This window comes from Budorcas taxicolor, chromosome 7, assembly GCF_023091745.1.
Source record: "Budorcas taxicolor isolate Tak-1 chromosome 7, Takin1.1, whole genome shotgun sequence".
Lineage (NCBI taxonomy): Eukaryota > Metazoa > Chordata > Mammalia > Artiodactyla > Bovidae > Budorcas > Budorcas taxicolor.
The window spans coordinates 61,066,559-61,083,741 of record NC_068916.1 but is presented as its reverse complement, the minus strand read 5'-3'; the positions used below and the strand labels follow the sequence as shown (position 1 = coordinate 61,083,741).

At 54.4% G+C, this 17,183-nt stretch overlaps 1 protein-coding gene across 2 annotated transcripts in view; it reads left to right on the top strand.

Annotated features, from left to right (window-relative positions):
- PDGFRB (platelet derived growth factor receptor beta) overlaps window positions 1-16,429 on the top strand; it is a 37,382-nt gene extending 20,953 nt beyond the window's left edge. For both annotated transcript variants that reach the window (XM_052642684.1, XM_052642683.1), the window contains exons 8-23: window positions 150-265; window positions 1,614-1,737; window positions 2,172-2,383; window positions 4,681-4,775; window positions 5,670-5,802; window positions 6,329-6,433; window positions 6,772-6,882; window positions 7,890-8,049; window positions 9,065-9,225; window positions 9,760-9,878; window positions 10,117-10,239; window positions 11,008-11,119; window positions 11,530-11,629; window positions 12,182-12,287; window positions 13,145-13,377; window positions 14,677-16,429. In XM_052642684.1, the coding sequence (XP_052498644.1) occupies window positions 150-265; window positions 1,614-1,737; window positions 2,172-2,383; window positions 4,681-4,775; window positions 5,670-5,802; window positions 6,329-6,433; window positions 6,772-6,882; window positions 7,890-8,049; window positions 9,065-9,225; window positions 9,760-9,878; window positions 10,117-10,239; window positions 11,008-11,119; window positions 11,530-11,629; window positions 12,182-12,287; window positions 13,145-13,377; window positions 14,677-14,854 (2,188 nt within the window). In that variant the 3' untranslated portion in view covers window positions 14,855-16,429. The remainder of the gene's footprint in view (window positions 1-149; window positions 266-1,613; window positions 1,738-2,171; window positions 2,384-4,680; window positions 4,776-5,669; window positions 5,803-6,328; window positions 6,434-6,771; window positions 6,883-7,889; window positions 8,050-9,064; window positions 9,226-9,759; window positions 9,879-10,116; window positions 10,240-11,007; window positions 11,120-11,529; window positions 11,630-12,181; window positions 12,288-13,144; window positions 13,378-14,676) is intronic.
- The last annotated feature ends 754 nt before the right edge of the window (window positions 16,430-17,183 follow it).

Below are 17,183 nucleotides of genomic sequence, written 5' to 3'. Positions count from 1 at the left end.
AAGTCCTGGCACTGCTACCGACAGCCATGTGACCTTGGCAATCCCCTTCTACTCCCTGGACCTTGTTTTTCTTATCTTTACAAGAAAGGTGGGGGCTTGTAAGAGTTCTCCCAGCTCTGACAGCTGGTCCCCTGGCCTGTCCTCCTCAGGTATGTGTCAGAGCTGACACTGGTGCGGGTAAAGGTGGCTGAGGCTGGCTACTACACCATGCGGGCCTTCCATGAGGATGCTGAAGCCCAGCTCTCCTTCCAGCTGCAGGTCAATGGTGAGGAGCCTTCCCCCCTGCTTTCCTTCCCCTGACCCTCCCACCTCTATTCTCTCTCCATTCCTACACTGGCCATCCACCCAGAGGAGGAGCAGAAGACGGAGTCCAGGACTCAGAGGGCTGGATTCTAGACCAGGCTGCAACACTGACCACTGCTGTATGCACATCCCCTCTTTGGGCTTCAGTTTCCCCAGCTTTACCCAGTGCACGGAAGTCATTGCACTAGACTGGTGTTTGCAGAACCTCAGGCATTCATGTCCCAGTGCCATGATTTTTCCTTCTCACGCACCATGTACACTATACTACTAATTAGATGTTTATTGAGCAGCTACACTATGCCAGTCCATTCAAGGTTCTTGAGGCCCTGCCATGGTAGAGCTTGCATCTTAGTGGGAGGAAGAAAAACATTCAGGAGTGGGGGAGAAAACCAGCAAGCCAGGTACAAACAAGTGCTGTGAAAGAAAACAATAAAAGCTAGGTAAGGAGGATAGAGAGTCCTACGGACTGGGGAGTGAGGAGAGCTACAGTTTTAATAGCATGATCAGGGTCGACTGCATGGAGATGACATTTGTGTGAAGACTTGGAGAAGGTGAGGGCATTAGCCAAGTGGCTATTTGGGGAAAGGGCACACCAGGCAGTACGAAGGCAACATTGAAAGGCTTGTGTGGCCAGAACAGAGTGAAAGATAAACGGTGCAGATGAGGTCAGAGATGACCTTGAATGGTGGGAGATGAGATCAGAGCTGAGGTTGGCAGTTGGGGGCCCATGGGAGGATAGATAGTCTAGGCCCTCATGGGCTAGACTATGGACTTTGGCTTTTACTGTGACTGAAATGAAAAGCCACTGCAGGGTTTTGAGCAGAGAAATGACACGATAATGACTTAATGTTTTGTGGACTAACTTCCTAAAAATAAATTTATTTTGACTGAAAATTGAACCTCTCCATTGTAGATGGAAAATCAGCATCACATGTCATAAATATAAAGCAACCACTAAAATAAACTCTGAGAAAACAAACAAAAAAAAATGCTATTAAATCTTGGCTCCACGTTCTTGCTGGTCCAGGACTCTGATCCGAGGCTTGCCCTCTCTTTGTTAAAAGGGAAGATTAGAAAATCTTAGGTGTTAAAGACAGACTAGCACCCCACAGGCATTCCCTTTGAAGTACCCAGAAGGGGAATCTGTCAGTTTTCACACGTGAGTCCTGGTATTTAACGCTCACCTGCAGTCTGCAGTCCCCCTCCCCCTCTCCCAAAGGAGACTCTGGACCCAGTCTTCCCTGAGGGCCTTGCTCATTGACTGTCTGTTCTGACCTCTCCACCTCTCTGCCTGCTCCCTCTCCATGCAGTGCCTGTCCGTGTGCTGGAGCTGAGCGAGAGCCACCCTGCCAATGGGGAGCAGACAGTTCGTTGTCGCGGCCGGGGCATGCCCCAGCCACACCTCACCTGGTCTACCTGCAGTGACCTCAAAAGGTGAGCAGACCCCCAAGCCTCAGTTTCCCAGGGTACCCACAGCTAACTAGATGGACTCAGTGAAAATCGTCTAGTCTGGAACCTTCCTCTGGGAACACTGTTCCAGGCTAGAGCCATAGTCTAGAAGACGTGGCTTCTTGGAGATGCTCTGCATGACCTAAACTGTCGCTTTTCCTTGCCTTGACCCTAAGGGTCAAACGAAGGGAGCGGATTTTGCAATCCAGGGTTCCCAAGTCTAGGGTAGGAGCGCCCCTGCTGGTCAGTCGAGAGATCACATGAGGAACCCACTAAGGAGCAGGCCGTGGGAAAAAGGAACTAGACAGGCCCGGCTTCCTTCCACCACCACACAGTGGCGCTGCCTGCTTATGGCCTCAGTTTTCCCACCCGTGTAGGGTGGGAAGGGACTGGAAGTGGACCTGGCAGGTTCTCGGCAGGTGTCCGCGGGAGCTGCCGCCCACGCCGCTGGGGAACAGTTCCGAGGAGGAGAGCCAGCTAGAGACGAATGTGACATACTGGGCGGAGGAGCAGGAGTTCGAGGTGGTGAGCACACTGCGCCTGCGCCATGTGGATCAGCCGCTGTCCGTGCGCTGCACGCTGCACAACCTGCTGGGCTACGACGTCCAGGAGGTCACCGTGGTGCCACACTGTGAGTCCTCCATCCTCTGTGGCCCCTTGACGACCCCTCACCTCCACTTCCACCCTGCTGTACTTGGATCTGTGTCTGTATGCCCATGGCAGGCCAGAGTTGGCGGGGCCAGGGCACTCGGGAGCGCTGCGAGTGTATGTTCCTATGCGCTTACACAACAGCACAATATTGGCACACGTGTGTACATCCACGAGTGTATGTGTGTAAACCATGACTATGAACAACTCTATCTCCTTATGTATGTACATTGTATATATGTATACTTGAGCATGCCTGATCCTTGGACATTGGTGCAAACCCTCCAAGTGTAGATTTGTAAAGCAGGTAGTGAAGAATGTCTCATCCTCATATACATGCATAAAGCTTGAGCATGTGTCTGTAAGCATGTACACAAGCATATTTGTGGGTGTAAACCCGGTAAGTATATGTTCGTAAACCACATACATGAGCATCCCAATCCCTGGGCAGATATGTAAACCCACAAGTGTATGTCTGTAGGTGTGTATATGTGGTACACAATCCCCATATAAGTGTGCAAACAGTGCATGTACAACCCCTGTGCAGCGTGCAAACTGGCATTATGCATGGAGATGCAGCACACCTTTCAGTAAAAGTGTGCAACCCAATCCCCCACGTATATGCTTGCTGTGCCGTGCATGTCTGGTGGTAGGTACACATCCATGCATAATTCTCACCCATGTGAACAGTCACTACGGTGCCCAGATGCTTCTGCTACCTGCCAGTCCCAGTGCGTACATGGACCTGTATGCATAAACTTCATTTATGCACCTGTTTCCTCATCCAGTAAATAGTCACAGGGTCTCAGCTTCTCTCTGGAGAAAGCCCAGCCCTGCCTGTCCTCCTAGTGCCCATGGTCCAGAAAGGACACAGCCGAGGAGCTAGGCAACCTCACTGTGAGGGTCAGCTTCTGGGGGGAAAGCCTAGAGGGAGAAGGAGCTCCATCCCCATCTATAGGATTCAGAAAAGTATCCTGGTGAAAGGAAGCTTTAGGCCAATATCTGAAAGAGAACTAGGAATTAGCCTAGTGAGGAATGGTGCTCCAGTCAGAGGGAACAGCCTGTTTAAAAGCCCAGAGGCAAAGTGAATTCAGAGCAATTAAAGAAATCAACGTGGTTGGAGAACAGAGTTTGTATGTATTTAGGGGGTGGGGGAGGAGGGAAAGGGAAAGGGACTACAGGAGAAGCCAGAAGCCAGTGTGAGCAGAGCTGTGCAGGTTGTACAAGGTGTTTTGGACACACTTATGCCGGCACTTAGGTAGGTATTTGGGCTTGTATAAGCAGATACTTCTTCACACAGGCCTGCCTTCCCCTGCCCTGTGGTGGGGTGGGTGGTGGTTTTAATGCCTTATCTCATCTACACTCCTATACATACCTTCATATTTCTGAGCAAGTGGGCACCTACCGACCAACTCTGAGCAAGGCAGAAGTAAAGCTTTTGTGTGCCATCTGAGGGGGAAGCCATGTACCACCCCGCAGGGAACTGTCATGGCTGGGTGAAGTCCCCTCTTTTTGCTCAGAAGATGTAAGCTCCCTAGAGCTCTCTAGGGAGCAGAAAAGGGCCTGTGGGGGACAGGGGAGGAGGGAGGGAGTTTCCAAGGAACTTCATGGGTGGCCAGAGGGGCAGGACAGGGGTGATGAAGGTCTGGCTGAATGAGGAGGGAGTGGGAAGAAGTGGGTATGTGCAGCAAAGAGGCTGAGGCTTTGAGGGTAGAGGAGACTCAGGGCTTGGGGGGCCCAGAGTTGGCCCTGTATGGTTATCCCTGTTGCCTGGCCCCTTCCTCATTCTGCTTTACGATTGCCATCACGGCGGGTGGGGGTAGGGGAGGGGAAACAGGCTCTTTTGTGGAGTCTGTATGCCTCAGGCTATGGGAGTTCAGTTATTGTATCCATCAGCCTCTGTCCTAGCTGTGCCAAGCCCCCTTGAGGGCCTAGATTCAGAGGAAAGGTAAACCACAGCCCTGCTCTCAGGAGCTTGTCTTCAATCTGGACCTGTGGCAGACAGGCCAGACTGACCTTGGAAAGGGCTGAGGGGATTTTGAGGCCAGTGGTGATCCAAGGGGAGTTACTGTAGGGCAGGGAGTATTTAGGGTGAGGCTGGAGGTGTGGCCCAGAAGGGAAAGGCTGGAGGTCTGACATCATAGGCCAAAGCGGGGATGGAGCTGGTTCCATTCTGGGCAGGATGGGCAGAGAGGTTTTGTGGTACCAGAGGTAGATTGCAGGGAGGGGAGCTGCCAAATGTCCTGTTTGTTCATAAGCATCTCTCATCTCTGCGTCCAGCCCTGCCCTTCAAGGTGGTGGTGATCTCAGCCATCCTGGCCTTGGTGGTCCTCACGATCATCTCCCTCATTATCCTCATCATGCTCTGGCAGAAGGTAAGCCCCGCCTTTGCCTAATGGGTTCAGAGTGGCACACCATTTTTTCACATGGACCTCTGCCATCCTCTAGTGCTGCAGGATCTGGCCATGTCTGGGGCCCAGCATGGAGCTCAGGGGATGAAATGATGTAAAGTAATGCAGGGTGTCTGAGCTTCCTCCAACCGCGGCAGCCTGGACCAACATGGGCCTGGTCCAGACCATCTGGAGTGCTCCGACTCTGCAGCGCACCCTACTCCCCACCCAGCATCCTGCTCGGGCATCATGTCTGTCCATCCTAGCCACAGGGCACGAGACCTTCAAGGTGGACTGCCTGGGTTCCAGCATTCTTCCAACTCTCACCCACACTAGGATTCTAGTGAAAGGCATTCTAATCCTGCTAATCTGTCATTTCAGTGGTCTGTACTGCCGTTTCACCATTCCATGATTCTACCACAGGATTGCTGCACTCGATTCTGTCATTCTAAGATTCCAATCCTGTGATTCCAGCATCCTATGATTTCAACATTCTAAGGTTAAATCTTTCTGAGATTCCCACTGTGACTGACCCGGTATGGGGAGGGGCCATCCACATCCAGTGGAGTGTCCCTGCCTCATGTCACTTTCCAAGGCTACGTGCTCCTCTATTCCCATCGGAGGAGCAACTGAGGTTCTGGGAGAAGCTGGTGAGGAGGTTCTGATAAGCCTGTGGCTCAGCTGTCAGCTGCTTCTCTGCCACCTCCTCCTTACATCTGTTCCCATGGAGCCCATAAAGGCCTTGGCTCTATTGATAACTTGCTGTATGACTTCAGATAATCTTTCCTGGGCTTCAGTTTTTCTTGCCTCATCTGTTTCATAAGGAGCTGGACCTAGTGGTCCGCCTCTGATGATCCATCCCTGATCTTGATCCTGCAGAAGCCACGCTATGAAATCCGATGGAAAGTGATTGAATCTGTGAGCTCTGATGGCCATGAGTACATCTATGTGGACCCTATGCAGCTGCCCTACGACTCCACCTGGGAGCTGCCACGGGACCAGCTTGTGCTCGGTCAGTCCAAGGAGGCCTCAAGTGGCAGTCTGGGGACTTGAGGCGGGTGGGAACGCTGTCTGACATCTGGGCCCAGCCTTGCCATGATTGGCTTGAAACCTAGGGCTGATGTCTTGCCTTCTGTGGCCCTCAGGCCTTACCCTCAGTACAATGAGGGTAAGATGATCCCCCTTGAGACCCTCTAGCCTTTATGTTCTATGATCCAGAGATGCTGTGGGATGAAACCCCTTTGTGGAGAAAGAGGAAGTGCCAGGCCTGTGCTTAGTGCAGCTGGAGAGGCTGAGAGGGTACGGAGAACCTGTGCTCCTCTCTCGGGGAGAGGTTTTCCAGGGACTAAAGAGGGACCAGAAAGCAGGCAGGACTTAGGTGAGACCAGGAAGGACCGCAAAGCACTGTGATTTTAGGAGCCTTCATGGGAGAAACACCTACATCCAGGGTGGCTTGAGGGATGTCTAACCTGACCTCAGAGAGCATACATGTTGAGATTCTTCGTGAGTCAGCAGCTGAGAGATCATCTCTTTCCCAGGACGCACGCTGGGCTCCGGGGCCTTCGGGCAGGTGGTGGAGGCCACAGCTCACGGCCTGAGCCATTCTCAGGCTACCATGAAAGTGGCCGTGAAGATGCTGAAATGTGAGTCCTGGGAGCCCGCCCCTCCCTCCCCTCACCCCCACCTCCCCCGCACATTCAGGCACTCCTAGAGCAGGCCTTGTGCTGATTCTCAGGGCGCAGAAGTACAGGCATACCACAGCCAGCAGCACTCCCGATTCTCCTTTGGGAAAGAGGCTTCCTCACCCTGCCCCCTCCTCCAGGAGCCTCCCCGCCCACCCTTTTTCCTTTCTCCTGCCCGTGGGTCCTCACCACCCTTTACCACCTGGGTCTAACAGCACAAACTGGGGCAGAGGAGCCAGAATAGGCTCCAGTGAGGCCTCCGTGACTGGGCCAGGCCTGAGGTCCTCTCTCTCCTTCAGCCACAGCCCGCAGCAGTGAGAAGCAAGCCCTCATGTCAGAGCTGAAGATCATGAGTCACCTTGGGCCCCACCTGAACGTGGTGAACCTGCTGGGGGCCTGCACTAAAGGAGGTACAACCCCCTCCCAGAGGATTCTGGGAAAGTGCCAGTGGCCAAGGCCTGGCCCCTCCCTGCCCCCTCCTCAGTCCAAGGACAACAGGACACTCTCACTGGAGGGCCCGTGCCTACCCAGTCCAGTGCCCTCACTTCACAGAGCCAGACATGTGTCGGATTAGCAAGTCACAAAACCACATCACCTCCAAGACCAAAGCACTCTCCAGGTCACCATTCCTAGCAGTTTCCAAATCAAGGAGTCCTCTGACGTTTAAAACTTGTCACAGTCGATTTTAAAAAGGGTAATAAGTAACAGCTCATGAGACACTGAAATGAGCCCTTCCTCTGGAGACCACCAACCGGCTTGCTCACTGAGAGCTGCTTTCACTCGGATCGTAGAATAAGTAAGGTCTCTCCAGCTGAGTGTGTTTATTTGAAACTCTGATTACACGTTAGGCCACAAAAAAAAAGTTATCACTACTTTCAGCTGCTTATTGTGAGATTTGGGATTTTCCTCAGTATTGTGCAACCAAAACAAAATACAGAAGTACACTATGTGCGTAGACCAATTTTTGTCTGCAGTGGTCACTCATTTCAAAATGTTTGATTCCACCAGTATCTTCAAACTGCCAAGTCAATGCATTGTGCTTGAATTTAAACAGTAACCTGGTAATAATCAGTTGCCTTTGCTTTATATCCTGGTCTCAAATTTCAGCTTCATCAACAACAGCTAGCCCTGTGCTTGCAGTTTGCCAAGCACTGAGCTGAGCTAACCAAAGGCATTATCTCATGAATACTCATGAGGTACTTTGGGGTGGGTATTACTAGCCCCATTTGACAGATGAGGATAGTAAGGCTCAGGGAGACTGCCTTGCTCACAGCCAGGAAAATCCAGGTTTGCCTGGGGCCTGAGCCTGTTTGCTGTTCCACATGCAGCCTGTCATTAGCCTCATGGCTCTGACCGGAAGCCTGACCCCACCCCGAGCCCCTGCCCTGGGACTCTTCCTGAGTCTGTCCTTCTGCAGGGCCCATCTACATCATCACCGAGTACTGCCGTTATGGCGACCTGGTGGACTACCTGCACCGCAACAAGCACACCTTCCTGCAGCGCTGCTCGGACAAGCGCCGCCCGCCCAGCGCTGAGCTCTACAGCAACGCCCTGCCTGTCGGGCTCCCTTTGCCTAGGTACCGCAGGGAGGCTGGGGCCTGAGTTGGTGGGGAGCCCTGAGTAGCACCTGCTTACCCCTCCTTGTCCAGGACAGGAAGTTGAGGCCAGGGTGGGCAGAGCCGCTCCTAGAGCCAGCCTGCAGCCTGGCCCCCTCGGCCACCCTAGAGGTGGGCGTGATAATAACAGTGGTGATGATGGTAGCTGCCACCTGCTGGTTGTAGGAGGTGTGCCAGGCCCTGTACTGAGCACTCTGCAGATGTGATCCCCTTCGACCTCTCACCAAACACACATCATGGTCTCTCCATCAACGGGAAGCACCTGGGGCCCTCCTGCTCCCGGTCGACCCTCACTGTAGCTCCACTCTGCTCCTCCCTTGCTGCAGCCTTCCCCCTCCTCCACACAGCAGTCTCTCCAGTGCCTCCAGGGTAGCTATACTCTTTCCTCTGCTTGTCCAAAAATGACATTTCTTTTCTCTCTCGCTCATTGCAAAAGCAATACTAGTCTATTTCAGAGGCAAGAGTCAGTTAAGAATAGCATTAAAAGATGTTAAAATTCATCCATGTTCTCTTCAACATTTTGATTGGTTTCCTTCCAGTGTTTTTTCTCCCCCTAGAGACACATGTGTACTTCGTCCCACAGCTCTCTGGGGAGCTGATGCTGTAGGCAGAGGCATTAAGGTGATTCACTGCCCACTTGCAGGGCCTCATGGCTGGACAGTGTCCTTCCTGTGACCCTTGTCTTTGGGTACTGGAATCGCCCTGGGCATGAGTTCTCTGAGGATACAACCTAGATCTTATCGTCATCTTGGCAGCCCCAGTGCCCAGCTCAGGATGGGTCTGAGGTTGGCTGGAAGGGCTCACTACATGGTCGTTCATATCGTGACAGATTGTGAGTGGAGGATGCTTGAGTGAGGGAGAGAAGAAATGCATAAGTGATAGGGCCTTTCTGGCCCCAGTGTTGAGCAAAGGGGCAGGAGGGGGATGAACGGGGAGAGCCTGTGCTACTGTCTCTGTGATGCTCCTCTGCCCCCAGCCACGTGTCACTGCCTGGGGAGAGCGATGGTGGCTACATGGACATGAGCAAGGACGAGTCGGTGGACTATGTGCCCATGCTGGACATGAAAGGAGATGTCAAATACGCAGACATCGAGTCCTCCAACTACATGGCTCCTTATGATAACTACGTCCCCTCTGGTGGGTGCACACAGGGTCCTCACACCTGTGTTGTCATACATTCTTTCCAAACCCTTTCCTCCACCCAGTCTGGCAACAACCCTGCCAGGAAGGTGGCCTTGTGCCCATTTCATAGATGCAGAAACTGAGGCCTGCCACCTGCCCAAAGCTGCTGTGTGGTGGAACCCCAATATCAACCCCTGTTTTTGGGTCAAGAAATGTGCACACAGCCTTCAGGGAGGAGAGGAGCTTGGGTTGGAGGGGAAGCCTGACCTGCTGGGGCCTCAGGAAAGAGTGGTCTGCTCAGAGCAGGCCCCAGGCTGACTAGTGCCCTGAGGAGCAGGCAGGCCAGGCTGAGCAAAAGTAGCCCAGGGCTAATGCCGAAAGTTTTTTCTGGAAGTTGGAGAATTTAAGAGATATTTGGAAATTGTTTTCCTTTTGGGGAAGCCTTAGAGGATCAGGAGTCTCCTCTCTGGGCCATCCAGCCTCTATGAGCCAGAGGCCAGGGTTCTGCGGCCCTGGGGAGACTCAAGATGTCCTTCTGCTCTTCTCTAGCTCCTGAGAGGACTTGCCGGGTGACTTTGATCAACGAGTCCCCAGTGCTTAGCTACACGGATCTTGTGGGCTTCAGCTACCAGGTGGCCAATGGCATGGAGTTCCTGGCCTCTAAGAATGTATGTGTAGTCACAGTGAGCAGAGTGGGGTCCTGGGGAAGGGGGGTCCCCCGACCAGCCAGAGTCCTCCAAGTACATGACCCGTACAGCGTCCCTCTGGTGGCTGAAGATGGCCAATGCCCCATACCTGGTGGCCCCTCATACCTGACCAGCCATGTATTTTTCATAAAGCCTTGACCTGGAGAGTCTTTCCCCACAATTGCCCCACAGTCTCAGCTCCCATCCCCTCTGACCCCAGTGCGTCCACCGAGACCTGGCAGCCAGGAACGTGCTCATCTGTGAGGGCAAGCTGGTCAAGATCTGCGACTTTGGCCTGGCTCGTGACATCATGCGGGACTCGAACTACATCTCCAAGGGCAGCGTGAGTGCCTCCACTGCCATCCTGGTTCACGTGGCTTTGGCTCACGGGAAGTCAGGACAGGGTCCTTGTGGGCTCTGCCTGCCTGGCCCTGTGTGTAGGGACAGGAAGGGGAGCCACCAGCTGTGCATGGGGAGGGGGTGGGGGTGACATGCCCAGGCCTGTAGGGTGGGCCAAGGGCTCAGATTTTCTGGGCATGGCAGAGGCCAAGGGGCCAGCTATAAAGGTTCTAGGGGAATGGATAGGGAACAGGCCAAATGTGCTTCTCAGCAGTGATGGCAGGCAGAGGAAGAAGCCCAGATGAGTGAGTGGCAGGTGGTACTCGGATAAAAGGTGACCGTCCTGCCTCGCACTCATGTCCCCACTTTCCACACAGGGACAGAACTGGAGGGACACTAGGCTCCAGAGATGTAAGGCAGCTAGGATGAGAGCTGGGGGACACCTGGGCACATCCCTGCCTCCCCCCGCAGGGGCCTCTGCTGTGGTCAGGAAAGGGATCCTGCTCCCCGAGGAGTCTCAGACCCTGGGGCTCTTCCTCACAGATAGGGGTTGCTGTGTCCCCAGGTTGTGAGAAGAGAAACTCAGCCTCCTGATCCTCTGACTCACCAGCTTTGGGATGGGTGTGGGAACCGTGTATTGGCAGTGATGGGCCCTGGGGGACCAGGAAGTGAGAAACAGCTGAGGTGGGGACTGCCGGGCCTCCTCCTGCCTCCCAGGTGCAGAGTGGGTCTCAGCCCCTCCTTGCACTCAGCAGCCTCTGCCCTCCCACAGACCTTCCTGCCTCTGAAGTGGATGGCCCCTGAGAGCATCTTCAACAGCCTCTACACTACCCTGAGCGACGTATGGTCCTTCGGCATCCTGCTCTGGGAGATCTTCACGCTGGGTATGCTTCTGTCATCCTCCAGTGCTCACCCGTACACAGCACAGCGTCCACCCTGAGCGCCCACACCTCCATCCTAGGGGGGCAGTGGGAGAGGACTCAGAAGCTCTGCTCTTTTCTTGTTACTGTGTAACCTCGGCAAGTGTCTTGCCAGCTGGATCTCCTTACCTCTGCATCTCAGTATAGATGGACTTGGACAGTGACGCCAGTAAGCCTGGCTCTGGTGCTCTCTGTTCTGATTCCGGGGAGGGATTCAGTCTGTGTCCAGAGCCTGTGAGGGAGCCCACATTTCCCAGTGCCACGATGCCCTCACCGATGCCTGGGCTGGTGTCCCTCTCCCTGTCCTGTAGGAGAGGGTTTCTGCCACTTTCCAGTACCTTGAGCCTGTGTCTCTTGTCTCTGCTCCCTAACAGGTGGCACCCCGTACCCAGAGCTGCCCATGAACGAGCAGTTCTACAATGCCATCAAGAGGGGCTACCGCATGGCCCAGCCTGCCCACGCCTCTGACGAAATGTGAGTGGAGCATCTGGGAAGATATTCGGGGGTGCAGACAATACATATCCAACTTTACCAGCTTAAGACAAAAATAGATTAGCTCAGAGATGTAGAAAAATTAAGTTTAGCTGGATCCAGTTGTTCACAGACTCATCCACGTCTCTTGTTCTGCCCTGGGGCTCTGTTCTCCTTCGTGTTGGCCTTACTTTCAGGCTGGCACCATCCAAATGGTTTTGGCCTGGCTGCTTTCACCATAGTTGCAGCAGAAGGCCCAGCAGTGGCTGTCAAGGGCTCTGCTGGGGTCACAGGCCCATCTAGAACCAGCCACTGAGCTGAGGGGATGAACCCCTACTGGCCAGACCCAGTCATGTGCTCACCAAGTTGCGGCCAACCCCATGGAAGCACTGAACTGAAGGTGAAGTAGGGGCTTCTCAAGGGAACATGCCGGAGCAGTAAAGGGGAGACCCCTTCCCTCCTCCCCTCCCACCTCTTTTTATTTATTCCTCACTTTGTCCTGGGAGGTGGCAGGCCCTGAGCCAGAGGCCCTGACCCCTCTGCCCCTTTCCCCAGCTACGAGATCATGCAGAAGTGCTGGGAAGAGAAGTTCGAGATCCGGCCCCCTTTCTCCCAGCTGGTGCTGCTTCTCGAGAGACTGCTGGGTGAGGGCTACAAAAAGGTATGCTGAGACAGGGTGGGGTGGGGACTGGAGAGCACCAGTCCAGAAATAGACACAGGGTACAAGGCTCACTGTGACGCACTGGTGTTTGGGGACAATCCTTTCCCCTCTCTGGGCCTGTTTCCCTGTTGGTGCCAATAAGGGATGTGAGTGTAGTTTATTTTAGCAGTACAGAATTTCTTAAAGTGAAATCCTACTTGGAAGCTGATTAATTTAAACTGGAGGAAGGGAGCCTATAGCCCCCTCATCCTGCATCCTTCCACTTGCCTTTGCAACCAGACCAAACCCTGGGCCTCCGTCCCAAGTCTGAACAACCCAGGGGCAATGGCTACTAAGGGCCTGACTGCCTAGACCCCGTGGCAGGCTTGTACATGGCAGCTGTTGCCAGTGGGGCCTTAAAACCCTCCCCTGCCCCACTGCAAAGCTAGTGCAAGGGGGATGCATGTACCCTTTGTCCAGACACAGCCCTTTCCCTCAGTCCATTCCTCAGCCCACTCCGAGCCACATCTGGTTATGTGTCCAGGACCAGGGGTGAGGGAAACAGGCCCCAGCAAAGGAGGCCGTGGCAGGCTGAGAGCCCACGCCTATCCCCTGAAGCAGGGGAGAGTTAGGGTCACGGGTGCTGGTCTGAGTACTGACCCCTCCCCAGATGACCCTCAGCTCACCTTGTCTGGTGAGAGCCCAGGGAGGAGGGTAAATTAGTGGCTTTGGGCAACTCTCTTTCCTTTCTGAGCACCAGGGACCTTATTTACATAATGCTGGAGGGGCTGGCTCTGAATCTACCTGTTAGATGATCCCTGAAGTCGTTTCTGGTCTGACCCTCCCTCTGTCTCGGATTCTTCCTGCCCCCTGAGCAGAAGTACCAGCAGGTGGATGAGGAGTTTCTGAGGAGCGACCACCCAGCCATCCTTCGGTCCCAAGCCCGCTTGCCTGGCTTCAGTGGCCTCCGATCTCCTCTGGACACCAGCTCCGTCCTCTATACTGCTGTGCAGCCCAACGAGGGGGACAATGACTACATCATCCCCCTGCCTGACCCCAAACCCGAGGTTGCTGATGAGGGCCCACTGGAGGGTTCCCCCAGCCTTGCCAGGTAGCTATTCCTACTTGCAGCCCAAAGCAGTAGTGTACATACTGTGTGTGTGCACGCGTGTGTGTGTCTTTGTATGTGTGTGTGTGTCAGTCTGTATTTTCATGCCATCAGACTTGGCTTAGCAGTGAGTTACCTCAGCTGAGTACTTATTCCTGCCAATTGAATAGCAAAAAGAATGGAACTCATTTGACCTTTGATGACCTTAGGTAGAAATGGCAGGCTGGTAAGAGAAAGAATGGCCTGGGACACATTTGCAAAGTATCTGTTTCGTTTAAAGGAACCTCCACAGCCATCTACTCTGTCCCCTCTCTCGGCTGTGACTTAGCCCTAAGGAGAGAAAAGGAAAATCTAATTTGCATCCCTAACACCACATGTATTATTCTGTGGTGATCCCCAACCCTGTGATCTGGCCTTCAGCACCATGCCCTGAGGACCCCAGGGAGCATGGAACAGGGAGGCAGAGGTGTCTACAGAAGTTCAGGCCAAAATTCAGACTGGGGAGAAGATTCATGCTTTTCTTTTGCCTTGGGATGTGAAGTTACAGCATGAGGGGAGGGTTTTGGAGGAAGGCCAGCTATCGCCTGGACTAGATGTTCCGCATGTGGCCAGACCTACACCCAAAACAAGATCCACGCTGTGGCGAAATGGCTGGGGCTGCAAACTGGGTTCCAGCTGTATCTCTGCCACTCGCTGCAATGAGACCCGGCCAGGTACCTTTGCTGTGAGCCCATCTCTCTACATGTACTAGGAGCACACACAGGACTTAGAAGGCCCTCCCCACCCTGTTTGAGAAGCTAATATTCCAAGGCTCCAAGCAGCCAGTGTACAGAGGAGTTCAGCTGAGTTCAGACAGCTTGGAGTGTGAATGCTGGGGCTGCTCTGAGCCTTCAGACCAGCTGCTTCTCCTCTCTGAACCTCAGATGCCTCGTCTGCAAAATGAAAACAGTAGGAGTGCTTCAATTTGGAGGTTGTTATGGGGACTGAACAAGGTCATTATGCGTTCAGGCATGTGGGAGATGGAGACTGATGAGTGAGCAATGGACTTTGGAGTCAGCTAGATCTGCTCTAAGTCCCCACTCCTACACTTAGCCACTGTGTGATGCAGGGCAATGACATAACCTCTCTGAGCTGCACTTTCCTCACGACGCCTGCCTCGCGTAATCTCTACAAGAATTTTAGTGAGCTGAAGTGTGTAAGGCACATGCAGCCAGCTCAGGTAGACAGAAGGCTCTATGTTAATGCTGTTCTTTCTCTGAGGTTCCCTCCAGCCTCTCACTCACTCGCCCTCCCCGCCTCTAGCTCCACCCTGAATGAAGTCAACACCTCCTCTACCATCTCCTGTGACAGCCCTCTGGAACCCCAAGAGGAGCCAGAGCCAGAGCTGCAGCCCACCTCCCACGTGGAGCCAGAGCCCAAGTGGCCACCGGATTCCAGCTGCCCCGGGCCTCGGGCCGAGGCGGAAGACAGCTTCCTGTAGGGGCTGGCCCCCACCCTGCACTGCCCTACCCGAAGCTCCCCTCTACCTCCCAGCACCCTGCACCGCCTGGCCGGGCCTGGCCTCCCGTCAGCCAGGCTGCTCCCGTCGGCTGTCCCTTTCCAGAAGGCTTCTGCCCCTGGCACATCATACCCAATCCCTGGGGCTGGCTTAGGAGGCAAGAGAACTGGAGGAGCCGTGACCAGTCCTCTGCCTCTGGAGCACCCATGTGACTCTGAGCCAGGGTTCTCCCAGGGGACTCTGTTTCCCCATCTGTAAGATGGGAATGATGGGCTTGGCAACCCATAGTCTGGGATTCTCACCCTGCCTGACAGATGTGGTGGATGGAACTCTCAAGTTTCGTGAAGTGGTGGATTAACTCTTTTCTGTTCAGCCAGCTGCCCCTCAAGGAGCTGCAGCTCTCTCCTTGCACTTTTTTCTCCAAGAGCTGGGGAAGGGACCCTAGCATCTCCAGCTCCTGGCCAAGCTAGGGCCTGGCCTTGGACAATGTTGCCTCATCCAGAAGCTACCTGCCCTCAGTGCCAGTCTTTGCTTTCCCAGGCCCAAGCTGGTCTGGGGCCTTCTGTGCTTAATTAATGCTGGGGGCTGAGCCAAGTACAGGATACCCTGGCCTGTAGCCCCAGGCCCAGGCACTTAGGGTGCACCTCCCCATAACATGCCATGTCCATGTCTTCCTGGCCCCATGGGTCCAGGGATCTCCTTTCTTATCACTGCCAGTCTTACTCCACTCACCAGAGTCTCCAGGGCCAGATGAGCCCCGCATCTCTGATGCATGTGTTGACATGCTTGCAACAGGTGCTTGCACGTGTGGACCAGTATGGCATTGGACCTGCTAAGAGACCTTGGAGGATTCCTTCACCCTCTCTGGGGCTGTTTTCCCTGTTGAAAAATGAGCAATTGGACTCACTGACTTCTGGTACCCTGCCAGCACTAACATTCTAGAGTATTCCAGGGGTTGTACACTTGCCCAGATGAAGCAAAGATAAACACTCCACACCTCTATCCTGGGATCAGCTGGGACCTGGAGAGGCTCCAATCATACATCGCGCACTTCCGGGCATTCAGGAACTGGGCCCCTTCCCCAGTCCCCCGGCAGGTCCCAGAGGCCAGCTGCCCAGGCCTTGGCTCTGAGTGATAGCCATGGTCCTGGAAAGCCCCCAGAAGCTGCCCAGAAGGGACGGGGGCGGGGGGAGACCATGGGATCCCTTTCATGACCCACATGACCTCTGGCTGGAGCTGTCCTGGGCAAAGGAAGCAGGCAGCAAATCAGAGCGCCTGGCGCAGCCCGCCACTCCAGCACCTGCTGTCCAGGGCTGTGCCACAGACCTGACGGGCAGTGAGAGGACAAGACGCCTTGGAGGGGGGACCCGAGGAGGGGGTGCAAGGGGTGGGTACTTGGGGGTTGCCTTCCCGCCTTCCAGCTGCCCCAGCCTGAGGAAGGAACCGTGAAGATGGCTTTGTCTGCCCAGGGGTGCTCACCTCATGCCTCTGTCAGCCCAGTGGGCAGTGGTGGGGCCTAGGCAGTGAGGGCTGTGGCCAGGACCACTGGCAGGGGAAGGGCTGGATGGGGTGGGGGTGGGTGGGTGAGGGAAGGTCAGTGACTCTGGGAACCAGCCCCCTGTGTCGGTTGGCACCTCCCTGCCCTGGGACCCCCAAAGCCTGGTCAAGGAGAGGGTATGGATTCTCACTACGGTACCAAAGATGTAATCACCTAGGTTTACAAGTATTTTTAGGACTCACATTAACACACATTTATATGACAGAAGTGCTATTTTGTACGCCATCAAATTTTCCTCCCTGTGTACTTTTTTAAGAGAAAGATTTTAATATTAAACCTGGTGCTTCTCACTCACAGACTTTGTGGTATCCCACAGGTGTGGGTCCCTGGGCCCAGGAGGAGGCAGGAGTGGGGTGGGGCAGCTGGGCTTACCCAGCCGTAGGATCCCCACATGACCCCTCAGCTCAAGCCCACTCCCATTTGTGAGATGGGGTTTTTCACACTTCCACCCACCCCTCCCTGGTAGCTGGGGGACCTGGACCTCAGGCTTTGGTTTTCCAAGTTGTGGAAGAAGAAGGCTTTTCTGGCACCGTAGTGTTTGGTTCTGGGTGGGGGCCCTGAGCCCCACTGCCACCCCCACCCTACCCCGCCATGTGCTTTGGCTTTGGCCATTAAGCCAGCCACCCTCCCTGCAACCTGTGGCCCAGATACAAGCTGGTGTGGCTCATAAGAAGCATTTGCTACAGCCCAGATCCCAGGCCCTGGTGACTGGTGGTCAGGTCTCAGGTTTGGGCAGGGAGACAGACAGTGTGC